This window comes from Macaca thibetana, chromosome 14 (assembly GCF_024542745.1).
Source record: "Macaca thibetana thibetana isolate TM-01 chromosome 14, ASM2454274v1, whole genome shotgun sequence".
NCBI classification, from domain to species: Eukaryota; Metazoa; Chordata; class Mammalia; order Primates; family Cercopithecidae; genus Macaca; species Macaca thibetana.
The window spans coordinates 67086949-67102691 of NC_065591.1; the positions used below are offsets into that span (position 1 = coordinate 67086949).

General features: G+C 53.5%; 1 protein-coding gene across 5 annotated transcripts in view; it reads right to left on the minus strand.

Annotated features, from left to right (window-relative positions):
- The window catches only part of GDPD5 (glycerophosphodiester phosphodiesterase domain containing 5), a 92057-nt gene that overhangs the window by 13557 nt on the left and 62757 nt on the right, over positions 1–15743 (minus strand). For all 5 annotated transcript variants that reach the window (XM_050756183.1, XM_050756184.1, XM_050756178.1 and 2 more), the window contains 6 exons: positions 13714–13817; positions 8946–9039; positions 8008–8067; positions 1392–1490; positions 1010–1103; positions 474–619 (listed from right to left, as the gene is read on the minus strand). In XM_050756183.1, the coding sequence (XP_050612140.1) occupies positions 474–619; positions 1010–1103; positions 1392–1490; positions 8008–8067; positions 8946–9039; positions 13714–13817 (597 nt within the window). The remainder of the gene's footprint in view (positions 1–473; positions 620–1009; positions 1104–1391; positions 1491–8007; positions 8068–8945; positions 9040–13713; positions 13818–15743) is intronic.

Genomic DNA, 15743 nt, shown 5'->3' on the forward strand with positions numbered 1-15743 from the left:
TGCAGGGCCATGGGGTGCCCCAGTGGCAGAATGCGGCACTGACTTTGACCCCTTCCTCTCTCTCCAACTCAAGCCGGTTCAGCCATACTCACTGTCACAGTGGGCTCTGAGCTGCCTCCCAGCTCTCCTGGAGGGTTCTCCTGATGCCTGGTGGCAGCCCCCAGGCCCCACACTCAGCATCCGTCTCCTGGACCTTCCTAACCTGCACCTGGGTCTAGCCTGGGCCTAAAACCCTCCTGCATCTTTGCAGGGCACTTAAGACAAAAGTGAAATCTTTTTAGGAAGACGCCTTCAGGATGCTTCAAGATGTGCTTCCATCCCAGCACTCCCGGCCTTTTTACCAATCCTTCCCATGCACCTCCCCTCAAAAAGCTACAGATGGTTGCTACTGTTACATATATCAATTTCCCAAGAAGGTCTCCCCCATCGCACCCCACCCCATGGGGCTGTTAGGACCCTGAGATGGCACTCACCATGGGGGCCCCACGGTGGCCAATGAGGGCGGGCTTGGGGCCAAGGTCCTTCTTCTCCATGATGCAGGGAGAAGAGATGGTGAGAGGGGCCAGGTAGAGGGCAAACACCACGGTGAAGAAGGTACAGAGAATGGTCACCTGGGAGGCTGCAGGTAAGGGGCCGTTAGTGCTGCCTGGTGAGCCCCGGGCAGGTTGGGGTGCAATGCTGGACCCCTCTACCCCCGGCCTGTCAGGATCCAGGTGCTCTTGGAGGCAGCCTTTATTCTTGCTGGGAAGGTGAACCCCGCCTCTAACTCACACAGATACACATGCATGCAGGCAGAGAGAGACATGGAGGAGGAATACAGTGTGAGGCCGACCGAAGCTGCGACCCTCCATGGACTCTGTGGGCCACTCTGAGGCAGGATCCCCCTCACTGAGTGCAGGGACCCCACCCCATCCCCAGGCCACCCAGGGAAAGCCCAGGTCATGGCAGCGCCAGCTGGTCTTGGCACCTGCAGGGATTGGAGGGGCAGGCCCTTCACAGTTCTACTCACAGGTCCGCTCTGCGCGGGCAAACTGTCCTGCCACAATCCAGGAGAGCACGGTGACTGCTGCCAGGGCCCCCACATGCAGGAATGGCGCTGTGCCCTGCGTGCAGGGAGAGGGAAGGGAGACCAATGACGCCCAGCTCTGCCCAGACCCTGTGTCACCAGCCTCCTACTTCTGCCCATGGGCAGGCAACCCTGTCTCCATCTGCCAACTGAGGACACTGGGAGCCTCAGGACCCTGGCATCCTCCCTAGTTCTGACCTGCTCTGTGACTCTGGGCCCCTCCCTGCCCCTCTTTGGGCCTTGGTCTAGAGGAAGGGAAATGACAGAAAGGCTGTTGTTGTGAGGGTCCTGGGGGAGCAGCCACCCAGGCCCCCTCCCCACTCACCTGCAGGGAGATCAGCAGCACCTCCCACTCGTCCTCCCACAGCTGGGCCACGGCCGACATGGCCACCACTGTGGACGCCAGGATGACTACCAGCCCGATCTGGAGGGGGAAGAGACACCAGACAGACTCAGAGTGGGCGGGAGGGTTCCCAGTGTGTCTGAGAGAGGCACCAAAGGGAGAGACAGGGAGAGCAGGAGAGGCCAATGGAGCAGGGCAGAGGGGAGGGAGGAAAGAGACAGGCATGGGCTGCCAGGAAACCAGAGACCGGCAGACAGACATGGCAGGGAGAGACTGAGGCAGGAGGAGGCCGGCAGACCCAATGAGGAAGGGACAGTGAGAAATGAAAGGGAGGATGGGGACAGGAGGAGGAGGGAGCTGTGAGGAGGAAGAACATTCAGTAGGGATACCTCCCTGGGCCTGGCAGATTAGTCCCACCCAAGGCAGATTAGTCACACCCTGCCCAGCCTCCCTGTACTCTCGGCTTGGCACCCCAGCCTCCCTGTACTCTCGGCTTGGCACCCCAGCCTCCCTGTACTCTCGGCTTGGCACGGCAGAGGAGGAAACCCACTTGCCAAGGCCATGCCCAGGCCTTAGGGGAAGGAGGCTGAGGACCTGGGTCCACTGCAGGAGCCTGGAGTGTAGCCCAGCCTGGCACTCTGGGCTGGGCTCACAGTGGCACTTCAGGCAGGGGTGGGTGGTGAAACACAGCTCCACTTGCCCCATCTCCACGGTCTGCCCTCTCCCAGACTCCCAGCATCCAGGTCCACCGTGATGGGGGCCACCCTCCTTGCAGCCTCCAGAAGAAAGCAAAGCACAGCTCTCATGGAGGATGAGGTGGCACCTCCAAGGGACAGAGATCTCTAGGGACAGGGAAGACCTGAAATCTTCAACCACGCGAAGCTCAGCAGAGGTTTTCGGCTCCTTGGCCCCCAGCCCCTCGCCCCTGGCCGTGGATCTCACTCCACCCACCACCCTCCCCATCCCGAGGCCTGTCTCTCTAAAGCCCAGGTTGTGGCTCTCCTCCAAAGTCTCCCGCAGCTCCCAGTCTCTGCAAGGGTCAAAGCCGCCACCTCCGTCTCCCTGGTTTCTCTAGACTCGTCTCCCACCTCCCTCCAAAGGCCTGTCCTCCCACAGCACTGCCGGCTGCCCTGCCTCCCTGGAGCCATTCTCACTGCTGGCAGGGCCCTCACTCCCTTTCTCCCGAGGCAACTTTTCCCAGAGGCAGTAGCGGCCAAGAACCCTCTGACGCTGAGCAGGGACAGTGGCATTTCTAGACGATGAGCGTGGGGCGGTGGCCAGCATCTCCGCTCCCTGCCCAGGGACCTTCACTCGCTGGCGGGGAAGGCTGAGTCTCGCCTGGGATGAAGTTTCCCTTTGGGGGCTTTTCATTCCAGCCCATCAGCCTGGAAACTGATGGCTGTTCCCCCAAGAGACGCGAGTGAGGCCGAGACAGGTGAGCAGCTGGAGGGGCTGCGACATGCGGGCTCAGGGCTCAGGGCTCAGGGCTCAGGGCGGGAAGAGGCACAAGCGTGCCTGGGCCTGTGGGGGTGCTTCGCGTGGTCCCCAGGTTGGTTCAGCGGAGGTATGGGTATCCTCATCTCACACACGGGAAGCGGAACAGCCGGCTGCGGAGCTTCGAAGGGGCAGAACCAGAAGCGAACACCTTCTGCCCATCTCAGGGGGTGAGGGGGTGTGCGCTTTCTCTGACAGCACGCTGGGCTGTGCAGTCTCAGGGAGGCCCAGCCGCGCCTCCGAACCCCTGAGAACCCCGCCCTCGGCACTCAGGCCCCTCCTCCCGGCTGACCCCGGCGCGCAGCTGCCCCCTTGTGGCCATCGTGGGAGGAGGCCCTACACACAGCGAGTTAAGGGCGGTTTCTGGGAGCATCTCATCACAATACCTAACTGTTAATGGAAATGACCTGCAATAAAACTGATTCCCCAAACCCTAATACAATTAAAAATGTTATTATCTCTGGGTTCCACAGGTGCTTTGGCGGTAATCATCACGCTCAGCAACATCACTGCATGTTCAGTGTCTGTGGGACTCCCCCTACCTTGCATCATTAAGTCACAGCAATAGCACTGACACCCAACAATGCAACCACCGTCGCTCCTGAAATCTGACTGAGAAGGATGAATCCCACCCTAGAGGCCTAGAGACAGACCACCGTCCTCCTCTGAGAAAGTGGCCTTGAGTTCTCTGTCCTCGTGGGACTATGGCTTGTGATGGCAATGGTGGGAACAGGGGATACAATAGAGTCTTTCATTCACTCGATGAGTCTGGCCAGGGTGCTGGGACCCGAGAGAAGGTGGAATCCTGCCTTGCAGAGGTGCAACGGCTGGCCTCTTAGGGGTATCTGACCTCTGGGATTTGCAGTCCAAATGGCAGACAGTTGGCCCAGGGTTAAGAGCCTCACTTGAGTCACGGTCTTCAGTCAAATCCTGGCTCTGCTACCTATTGGGGATCTTTCCACATCCTCTCCAGGAACCTTTCCAGAGCTGTGAAATAGGGATAGTGAGTACCTACCTGGAAGGCGGTTGGGGAAGATCAATGAGGAAATGCAAGTGAAATGATTAGTACAATGGCTGGTCAGAAGAAAATGCTTACTAAGTATCAGTGGTATCATTTTAAAAAGTAAGCATATCATGGGAAAAGGGTTGTCGTAAGGAGTGAAATGATTGTGATTTTCTGAGTGAAAGGTGCCCGACACATGTGGTCAGCACCCGATAAATGATGGTTACTGCTGTTATGGTGAACACAGTGCCTGGCACACGCAGGAGGCGCTCAGCGAATGTGCCTGCCTTAAGCTGCTGCTGGAGGGACAGAGGCTGGACACCAGCAAAAACCATAAAGCTTGGGCCAGTGCATGGAGAGAAGTCTGAATTCACCAGGAGAGATGATGAAGTAGACACAGCAGATGGCAGGTAGAGGCTGATGGAGGCTTGGTAGGAGGCAGAAGCCCCAGCTAGTAACTTGCCTTGGGGCCATGTGGTACCCAGTGCTTCTCTCTGGGGTTCAGGTTGGGTCCCTGACAGACACCTCCTCTGTGCAGGTCCTGGGTTGGGGGCTGTTGCCACTGAGACAGGGGAGTCAGGCGAGGACACAAGAGCGGTGCAGTGTGCTCAGGGCAGGCTGGGGAGGTGTGAGCTGTAACCAAAGCACCTCACAGAGGGTGGTAGGTGGGACAGGAAGCAGGGCATCTCAGTGAAAGGGCCTCCTGTTTACTGTAAAGCTCCCAAGAACCCTTCAGCCTGCTCCCTCACCTCCTGGGTACATCAATTTCTCTTGAACACTCACCTGGGAGAGATTTCTGGGAAACAGGAGATTTTGGCAGACTAGGGAGGAGAAGGCAGGAGATCTGGTCCCCATATGGGCACCAGATCTACTCAGCACCTAGCCTGCTGTGAATGGCTCCCTCTTACCCTGTCCTGAGCATCTCTGTCCTCCCCTCCTCAGGACCCAGGGGAACCAGAGACTCTCAAAATAAAGTTCATGATTAAAACATACTATAAAACTGTGGTCTTTAGAGTGCTGTGATACTGATATAAGACCAGATAGATAAATGAAAATAAGCAAAAAGTTCAGAAACAGATCTGAATACATAAAGAAAATTTAGTATATGATAAAAATAGCATCTCAAATGAGTAAAGGACAAATTCTCAGTAGAGAGAGTTGGGAACATTGGGAAGCCATCTAAAAAGAACAGAGTAAGATCACACTATACCCCAAAATAGCTTCCAAAAAGAGAAAAAATTAAATGTTAAAAACATGGAAATATATAATTACCAAGTGACACCATAGAGAAATTTTTATAATCTTGGAGTGGGAAAGACCTTTCTGAGTCTGACACAAAACCAAGGAGTTATCAAGAGATGACAGATTCAAGTGTGTAACAATAAAAAAAATATATATCCCCATGGTAAAAACACAATGAACAAAGTCAAAGGATGAATGACAAACTAGGAAGAATTATTTGCAGTTTGTTAGCCAAATGGCTAATTTCCCACATCTATAAAGAGTTCCTGCAAATGAATAAGCAAAAAGCAATGGCAAAAATGGCAAAAGATATGAAGAGACAGTTTTATAGAAAAGAAAACACAAGTTACTCAAACCAAACATGTGAAAAATGCTGAATCTAACTCACCCGAAGGGAAATGCAAATGAAAACTACAGCAAGATACCATTTTTCACCCATCAGGCTGACAAAAGCCAATAAGTCAGCTGATGCTTTATGGGCAAGGGTGTTTTTATAGAACAACCATCCATTGCTAAGAGAGCATGAATCGGTGGCACTTGGCAAGGAGGCCATTTGGCAAGATCAAAATGATGAAAGTACACATTCTTCACCCAGAAATTCCTCTCCCAGGTCACCGCCACATCGTCCTGGCAAAAGACAGAAAGCAGCTAGGATGTTGATCTGGTCTATCAACAGGGAACTGGCTAGATGCCTAGGGAATCAGGGAATATCCAGACCAGGGAGCAGGAGAAAGGGATGGACACCAACAGGGATGCTTTAATGCAGGGAAGAACAAGCTTCAAGAATTCTGTTAAGGTGCAGAACAGAGGGTGGAGTAGGCGACTGTTTGTGTTCAAAGAAAAAAGAAATGCATATGTACATGTGCATGTGCTTACAATCTGTCTGGAAAGATAGTGAGGAGACTTTCTTTGCATACTTTTTTGTGCTTTTTGTATTTTGAATCATGTCGATGTATTACATGGTCAAAAATTAATTAAAACAAAACAAGCAAAAAAGAATAAACTGTCCTTAGAATTTTAGAATCAAATCACAGCATCTTGGAAACAAGAGAATTTCCAGGCCCTGCTGGAACACTCTGAGCTCTGGGGAACTCCCTCCTGGTGGGGCGGGCCTAGCTCTGGGTCAGCTCCACCTGGAAGGACCCTGCTCATGCTGCGATCACACAGAGGGCCAGAGGGCAGAGGAAGGCACCTTGGCAGCTGGCACCAGCATGGACAATGGGATCTGCTTCCCTACATTGATCTGCCAGCTCCAGCTGGCTCAGCGGCTCTATAGGTCTCTCCACTAGAATCAAGCAGGTGTGACCTTACCTGCTGAGAGCCAGGCATGGCCCCAGAAGGTGACCACAGCATGTGCCAGCTGCACCTAGGGTGCCAGCTGGTGCAGTTCTTTCAAATGCCAGCTTTGTGGCCAGGAGAAGAAAGTCCCTCACAGAGGGGACAGTGGAAGCCCAGAGGAGGCCTGTGAGTAGAGTGAGGGGCAGGAGGAAGGTGGAGGGACCAGGGGCTGCTCATGGCTCCTATCACTCTAAGACTTCAGTCTCTGGGGTCTGACTCCCAAGCTCCAGGCCTGTGTAACAAACCAACCTCAGTGCCTTCCTGGATGCTCACAGGCACCTCCCACTCCACACAGCCCAACCCAGGCTCATGCCATCCCCTCTTCCTTTCCTGTTCCACATCCGTCTTCCAGCTAGAAGTGAGCCCCTACCCTTGGAGTCACTCTGGCCCCATCTCATGGGCTCATGGCAGTTTCTGAACATTTCTGCCCTTTCCTAAATGGCAGGCCCACAGGGAGCCAGGCTCTGGGGAAAGGGAGATGATCCAAATGTTCCTGAGAGGGAGGGGCTCTGTCTTGTTAAGCTGGGTACCACTCTGTGCCCACCAGGGCCTCAAGAAGGCCAGGCATCAGAAACACACTTCAGCACTATGCCTGCAACGGACGTAAGGCAGAGAGTTAAGGCTCCAGAATTGTGTGAAGCCTGTCTGCTTTGGGCCCAGCCCTGAGGGGGTTACTGGGAACAGGGAGATGGAGGTTAACTCTGGCCTGCAAGGAGCACCTCGACTGGATGGGTCGGGGTCAGGAGCCAGACGAATACTAAAAACACAAAAACACAGCTCTTCAGACATGTAGCAGTGGGGGCTGCAGGGGCTGAGGAAGTCCCGGGAGAGAAGCCTGTGTATGTAGGAGAGGTACTGAGGAAGGGGTCTGAGAGAGAAAGGGAGGACAAGAGCAAAGTGCTAAACAGGGGAGGGAGGCAGACATGCTGGGAGAGCATGGGATGTCTCATGTAGCAGAAGCTGAGGGTGACTGTCCCATGACGGGTTGGGAGATGAGCAGGGGCCAGATCATGCCAGGTAGAGAAGTTTGGGTCATCCTGGGAGTGGTGAAAAGGCTTTAAGTTGGGGAATGCCATCACCAGATCACAGTTTTCAAAAGAGCTCACCAAAGAAGGAAGAGGCAGGTGAGACCCGAGGCAGGGCCCCCGAGGGTGGGTGCTACGGTATGAGCTGTGGAGCTCTGCTGGTTAATCGCATGACTACGGGACCAGGAACCTGGATCTTCCATGTTTAAACTGGGAACCTTAGGCAAGTTAATTAACCTCTTTGTACTTCAGTTTCCCCAACCACAAAATGGAATGATAGCAGTACCTACATCACAAGGTTGCCGTGAGCGTTAAGTGAGTGAAGACGGGCGAGGTTGTGAGAAACGTGCTTGGTGCATAGTGAGTGCTCAGTATTAGCTATGAGAACAATTCTAACAGTGATCCGGGGAGGGATACGGTGGCCAGGCCCTTCCTCTGCTGCTGCCACCTCCAGCTTCCCCTGCCCTCTCCCCGCCCCAGCTGAGGCGGCCCTTACCTTGTGCAGCCAGTGCAGGTTCATCTGCTGCCCCACGGCAATGTGACATAGTGCCAGGACCTGAGGAGGGGCCCACAGGGTGATTGTCAGACCCGTGTGGGCGGGAAGACTTTGCCACTTTCTCAAACACCCTGCTCCCCACTGCTGCTCTGGGTCTGAGCCTGGGCAGAGGTAGCAAACCTCCCTCCAGGCAATGGGAATGCCCTGCCCTCCCCAGCCCAGCCCAGACTAGCCAGCCTGAGCCTGGCCTCCTCCCAGATGATTCCAGGCCTCTAGGTTCTTCCTTTGTGGGATTCCCCATTAAGAGGTCACTGGGAGCTGCTGTACTTGGACTATGCAACTTCATTCATCAAACATTTTGGGAGTTCCAGTCCCTGGGATTCTGAAACAGACTTGAGCATGTCCCCAAGGAGCCCCCAGTCCAGCATGGGGGGATCCACCTGCATCTCAGTGAGTGGAATATTGGGAGCAAGAATCCAAAGCAGAGGCTCCTGTAAGAGGAAGCCTGCAGTGGGCCCTCTCAGCCAGAACAGCTCTCACTGGGTCCAGGGCAAACATTCCAGGAAGGGGCAGCCTAGAGAGATGGGCAAAAGCAAGAGGACTTCCTCCCCTGGGGGACCCAGGCCTCAGAGGTGCAGCAGCCCTAGAGGCCCTGGGCAAAATCTGAATTCATGTGCCATATGTAGCCAACTTCCTACTAGTGGCATGAAATAGCTTCTGATTAGTTGCTATTACAAATTAACATAAAAATAAAAATTTTATACATATCTTTCTGTATTTTTGATTACTTCCTTAGGATAGATTCCTATAAATACAACATTCCTACAATACAACTTTCCCCTTTATACTAGGGTGGCACCCTCCATCAGCCTAGCACAGGCCCAGTCTCCCTTCCCCTGGGAGCAGGGCCACCTGCCCTCCGAAACAGCCCCACGTACCAGGAGGCCAGCGATGTACGCAAAGGCAGCAGCTGTGGTCACAAGGATGGGCACGGGCCAGTCGCTCCAGTAGCCCATGCGGTTGTAGAGGTACCTGCCAGGAGGAGAGGGGGCAGGGGTCAGACCTCCACCAGGCCACTGCCTGGCCCAGGAATCAAGATGGTCTGAGCCTCCACACAGACCACAGGCTGGGCTCAATGACCAGGCCCTGCCCACCCAGCAACGAGACTCAGCATTTGCCTGATGCTGTACCATGCCTGCTCATGGCAGCCACCTGGGGACCAAGAAATGTAAAGGAGAAAATAATGCCCCATAATCCTATTGGCCAGAAGTAATCATTCCCAAGACTGTGCTGGATCTTCCTCCTGTGGGTTCCCCCGCCCCTGTGCCTATATGTTTGTATAAACAGCAAAGCCAGGACCCCATTGCACAAAGCAACACAGTCAGGAGCACAGGCTTTGAAGTGAGGCACGCAGGCTGGATTCAAACCCCCTGTCTTCTCTGCTTTTCACTGTCTTGCGGGACCTTGTGGAGGACAGGCTTCACTGAGTCTAAGATGCCATCACTTGTGACTGTCATCTCAACTTCAATGTTAAAATGTGAAAATTGGGGGTCTTAGAATTGACCGAATGTAATACTTGACTTCTCTGAGACTTAGTTTCCTCACCTATAGGATGGGGATAAGAAAGTGCCTTTTATGGGGTCTCATGAGGATAAAGTGAGGTGAGACGCATGGTAAGTACTCTAAACTTTCCTGGTTTTTGTTTGTTTGTTTGAGACAGGGTCTCTGTCACTGAGGCTGGAATGTAGGGATGTGGACATGGCTCACTGAAGCTTTGACCTCCTGGGCTCAAGCAATCCTCCTACCTCAGCTGGAACCACAGGCACCCACCACCACATCTGGCTAATTTTTTTTTTTTTTGTATTTTTTGTTGAGGCAGGGTCTTGCCATGTTGCCCAGGCTGATCTCAAACTCCTGAGCTCAAGTGATCCTCCTACCTCAGCCTCTCAAAGTGCTGGGATTATAGGCGTGAGACACTATGCCTGGCCAACTGTCTTCTCAACACAAGCATTTACTTATGCCAGTAAAAATCCTGAGAAAATGTGATTTTTAAAACAGCCACATGGTTTTCCACTGAATTAATGTACCATATGTAACCAGCTCCCTACTAGTGGCATGAAATACTTTCTAATTCTTCACTATTATAAATTAACATAAAAATGAAATTTTTATACATATCTTTCTGTATTTTTGATTACTTCCTGAGGATAGATTCCTACAGATACAATTATAGGGTCAAAGAGAATGAATTTCTTTTTGAGACAGGGTCTTGCTCTGTTGCCCAGGGTGAACTTGAATTCCTGGGCTCAAGCGATCCTCCTGTCTCAGCCTCCCTGGTGCCTGGGACTATAGGCACACACCACTGTGCCTGGTGGGAATGAACTTTTTAAGGGGCCTGATAGATAGTGCTTAGATGCTCTCCGCAAAGAATGAACCACCTACATCCTCCTTGTACAAAGGGGGAAACTGAGGCTTGAAAGAGGCAGCAACTTGTTCAAGGTCATTAGAAAATCCGAGTCAGCACCAGGCAGCTTCAGCCTGCTGTCATCTGGGACCTTGCCAGAGAGCTGGGAAGGGACACCAGGAAGACCCCATGGGGCATTTGCCCTCCCTGGCCCTCACCCTCAGAGTCCAGGGGAAAATCTACTGCCTGGCAGATCACTGAAGGCACTCACCTTATCATACAGTTGGGAAACTGAGGCCTGAAGAGGGGCAAGACTTGCTCCTGATAACTATTCCTGAAAGATGTTCTGGTCCCATTTGTCTCTCAAGTGTGACCCCTTTTGACAGGGAGGTCCTTCAGGACAGCAACAGCCCAGACGGCCCTCCCTGGCCTTCCTGTCTAGTGCTGATCCCTGGCTGTCACTCACACCCTCTTACTATATGAATTGAATTATTCTCAGAGATTTTTTTTTTTTTTTTTTTTTTTTTTTTTGAGACAGAGTATCACTCTGTTGCCCAGCCTGGAGTGCAGTGGTCTCCCAGCTACAGATGTGGTGTCCCAGGAAGCAGCCCTCATGTTTAGGTAGAGCTTTCAATCTTCTCATGTTCATCATCTCATTTCATCCTCAGAGAGATCTGATAAGGTCAGCGTTACTCCCATTTTACAGAATGGGGTAAAATGAGATCTCGGCTCACTGCACTGCAACCTCCACCTCCCAGGCTCAAGCAATCCTCCCACCTCAGCCTCCTGAGTAGCTGGGACCACAGGCATATGCCACCATACCTGGCTAATTTTTTGTAGTTTTTGTAGAGGTGGGGTTTTTTCACGTTGCCCAGGCTGATCTTGAACACCTTGGACTCATGTGACCTGCCTGCCGGGCCTCCCAACGTGCTGAGATTACAGGCATGAGTCATTGTGCCTGGTTCCCAGAGACTCTTGAGACCATCAGGACTGGGCCAGGGCATCCTGAACCCCAGCACTGACTCCAAGAAACTGAGGTGACAGGCTGAAGAAGCTGCAGGTCTCCAGGCATCCCTAAGTGCCAGGCAGGCCTCCCCTTGCCACCTCCCCGACAGAGCAGGAACCCATCCTCCGCCTAAATCTCCCAGTGACAGGGAGTTCACTTTCTGGGTAGAGTGGGTGGCTCCATGGACATGATACAGTCAGGCAGGCTGAAGTTCCTGTCCCAGATCTGTCTGCTTCTTGCTGTGTGACATTGGAAAGGCTACTTAACCTCTCTAAGCCTTAGTCTCTTCAGTCTGTCCTCAATTCATGTTTTTGGCACTAACTGGTTGTGTGACCATGAATGAGTCTTGCCCCTCTCTGGGCCTCCATTTCCCCATCTGTACATGATGGGGGTAGACTTGATGATCTTCTAGGCAGCAGACTTCCAGTTTGGAAGAACTATCCGGGTCTGCAGTTGAGGACCAATAGGGAACGTTCCCATTTACTCATGATGGTGCCCATGCTTTGGACATCTGCAAAGATGAATAATTGATTTATGGCATTTAATAAAGGCCAGAGGCCACCTCTGGGACTCTGCCGGGGCTCTGGCTCATCTTGCTTGGCTGCCGCAGAGCAGGGGTGGGACCGCAGCATATTCTTGATTACGTTCATTAATAACAGAGGTACAGCCTGGTGCCATGCGGGGAAAAGTGGACACCCAGCTCCATGAACAGAGTCCCAGGATCATCACAGAATCCTAAACCACAGCCTGTCAGAAGCCCAGGGTCCTGAAAATCCCAAATACTAACATCATGCTGCCTCCCAGCTAGAGATGTGGTCTCCCAGGAAGCAGCCCTCATGTTTAGGTAGAGCTTTGAGCTCTGTTGTGTCCATCATCTCAGTTCATCCTCAGAAAGACCTGATGAGGTCGGAGTTATCCCATTTACAGAAGGAGAGGCTCAGAGAGCACCGGGGACTTGCTCACGGCCACGCTGACCTGAACATCTGATCAAAAGGAAGGAATAGGCCAGGCGCGGTGGCTCACACCTGTAATCCCAGCACTTTGAAAGGCCGAGGCAGGCGGATCACGAGGTCAGGAGATTGAGACAATCCTGGCTAACACGGTGAACCCCGTCTCTACTAAAAATACAAAAACTTAGCTGGGCGTGGTGGCGGGCACCTGTAGTTCCAGCAACTCGGGAGGCTGAGGCAGGAGAATGGCATGAACCCGGAATGCGGAGCTTGCAGTGAGCTGAGATTGTGCCACTGCACTCCAGCCTGGGCAACAGAGCAAGACTCCGTCTCCAAAAAAAAAAAAAAAGGAAAGAACAGCAATGGATGGGGAGTGAGGAGCCAGGCTTCCAAGCCCCAGCTCTGTCCCCAACTGGCTGTGTGACCTGGGCCTGTTTCCTTATCTGTCAATGGAACCCTGGGTCCTTGCCCTCCTCCCATGACCTCCCACTGCTTAACAAAAGGCAGGCGATGGAATAGGGAAGAGGAAAAAAACAGGTGCCCCTCCTGTACCCAGGAAAGTGGCTCAGACAGCCCTGCCTTTGGATCTGAGGTACCCACAAAGGACCTTGAGCTGTCCCCAAGCTCATCTGCCAGCCCTGCCCAGGGCCTGGCTAAGGGAGTTAGGAGGCCTAGGCTCTGGGGCTATCTCCTCTGCAGAGACCTCTGAGCTGTAGATTTCTTGTCTACAAAGGGGGTGACCAGAGGCCCCAGCCCCGGCTGAGCCCTGGCCCAGCCTTATGTCCCTATTTTCCATGGTCACAGCACCGGGAAGGAGCGTCCTGTGTCTCCCCAGTGGGCTTTGGCTCCTGTAAGCCTTTGTTCTTTTAGGCTCCCCTCCACCTCTTCAGGAGGCCAGGAATGCAGGCTGAATCATCAATGCAAGCACCAAGGAGTCTCCAAGACCAGCCCCTAAAGTTCCCCAGGTTTCAATCCCAGCCATTCTTTAAGGCCCAGTTCCCATGCCTCTTCCTCCAGGAAGCCTTCCCTAAATTCCCAGGGACTCCCCTCAGGGCATGGATCTCTCTTTGTGTCCTCCTCTTCTTTCTTGACAGTCTGTGATACAATCCCCACCCACACCTCAGGCACTTCCCACTATAGTCCCACAGCAGCCTCCTCACCAAAGCCCTGGAGGTGGGCAGGACAGAGGCTCCCAGGGAGTAGGCCCTGCCCAGGGCCACACAGAGAGCTGGTGGCAGAGCTCAGAGGGCCAGCCTGGGAGACAGGCTCTAACTCCAGCCCCCAGGTCCCAGCTGCTGGCTACCCGGCTCTAGGCCCTTCCTCCCCCGCCCACTGCCCCCACTCACCAGTTGAATTCATCATAGTCATTGTGGACTTCCCACCAGAAGTAGAGCCAGGTGAGCGTGAGGCCGAAGGTGAAGGTGAGGAGCAGGAACCAGAGGCGCTCCCACTGGAAGAGCAGAGGAGGAGGGGGTTAAGCGGGTCAGGGGCCAGCCCCTTAGGCTGCCTCCCAACAGAATGTGTCCCCCTCCCTCCCACTTTGTAGCCAAATCTGCCAGGCAGAAATTCCTGCCCTCTTTACCCTGGGAGAAACTGAGGTTCAGAGAGGGGAAGTGACCTGTCCACCATCACCAAGCCCAAAGTCACAGAGTGGTGGAGAGCCAGGGGCAGTCAGGGCCTCCCCGCCGGGGCTGTGCTCTGTTCACTGTGGCCTGCAGCCTTTCCATCATGTACTGCTCTCCCTGTTCTGGGGATGGCTCCCTTGGTGCAGGCACAGTGATCGACAGTCTGTGAAGTCACATCCCTCACACACATGCCTACAAAGAAGGCACTGTTCTTCTCCACCTCTACCCCCTGCTACCGAGAAAAACACTGAGGCCCAGAGAGGCCAAGTGACTTGCCCAGGTCACACAGCAAGTTAGCAGAGGATTCAGGACCAGCACCCTGGTCTCTGGACTGGAAGAAGTACAGAAGTGCTGTGTTCTGCTCCCTCCACTGGGCCAGATACCCGTCTCCAGCCAGGTGGAAGTGGGGTGGCGGGGGACACTGATACCACCACTGCTGTTTCCTGAGGGGCCAGCTCAGGCATCTGCAGGCACTTCCTCCTGGACCTCTGGTTTCTCCCTGCTTTCATCCGTCCCCTTATCTTGGAAGCACAAAAAGCTTGGAATATCCTGCATCCCGGGAAACTGCTGAGATCATCAGAACAAGTCAACAGCCCTTGAGGAGAGGTCAGTGTGAGGAAGAACCAAGACTACCTTTCTTTTGAGGGTGTGAAGTCCCGGAGGCAGCCCTACCTCTGGGCTCCCTGCTATGTTTCTAAACCATCCCAGTTTAACCTCTTCATGGCTCCTTACTGATAGCCGACCTGGAGTGTGGCCCCCTGATCTCTCCAGCTTCGACGTCCACAACCATTTCCTACAACCTGGAAGGGCCACTGTCTGTGGGCTTGTTCCCTGAACATTCCCACTCACCTTTCAAGTCAGCTCAAATATCACTGCCTCTGTGAAGCCTCCCTGGATCCACCCTGCCACCCTCATGCCTGCTGCACTGCTCCCACAGCATCAGCATCCCTCTGTCTAAACTCACGCTCTGCACACCATGACCTGCTCACTGTGTCCCCCAGACAAGTGTGCGTTCTGCAAGGATGGAGACTGAGCCGACTTCCACTCCACTAGTACTTTATGACCACATGCAGGATTGGGCAGGAAGGAGGGAAAGTCCTCTCACTGTCCAGAATCCCTCCATCCCCACACCATGCAGACACCATCAGTCTACCTGGGAACCTCAGATCCCTGTCACCACTTACAAGCTGTGAAACTTTGGGCAAAGTACTCATCCTTTCTGTAACTCAGTTTTCACCTCTGTGAAATGAGGGCAATACTAGTACTTATGCCATGGGATTGATGGAGAATTAAATGAGATAATATAAGTCAGGTGGCTTGGCAAGCACTCAGCACACTACCAGCGTATCTGTGACATCCTCTGCTTCTCTAGAATGTAGGAAAGGCCTTCACACCCTAATGGTCCATGACTCCATACCCACTAAGGGCCTGCTCCATGCCTCACCTTCGGCAAGAGGGCTGGTGCCTGGGTGACCCTCCTGCCCAGGTGGGTCACTCCAGTTGGGCGACTTGTGCTTGGGTGAGCAGCTGCCACCACTCCTTGTTATGTGCAGAGCCAGACTGCCTTGCTTAGCCTCACTTTGTACAGAAACAGAGAGGCAAAGGTGACGACACCCTGAGGCCCAGTATTTCTAGCAGGTTTAGGTTTGGGGAGGTGGCTTCTCAGAGAGTAGGCCACTTGTGTCTGCCCCAGCTGGATACAAGAATGGCACAAGCTCCAGTTCCAGGCACAGCAAAGCCCAGCCTTGGTC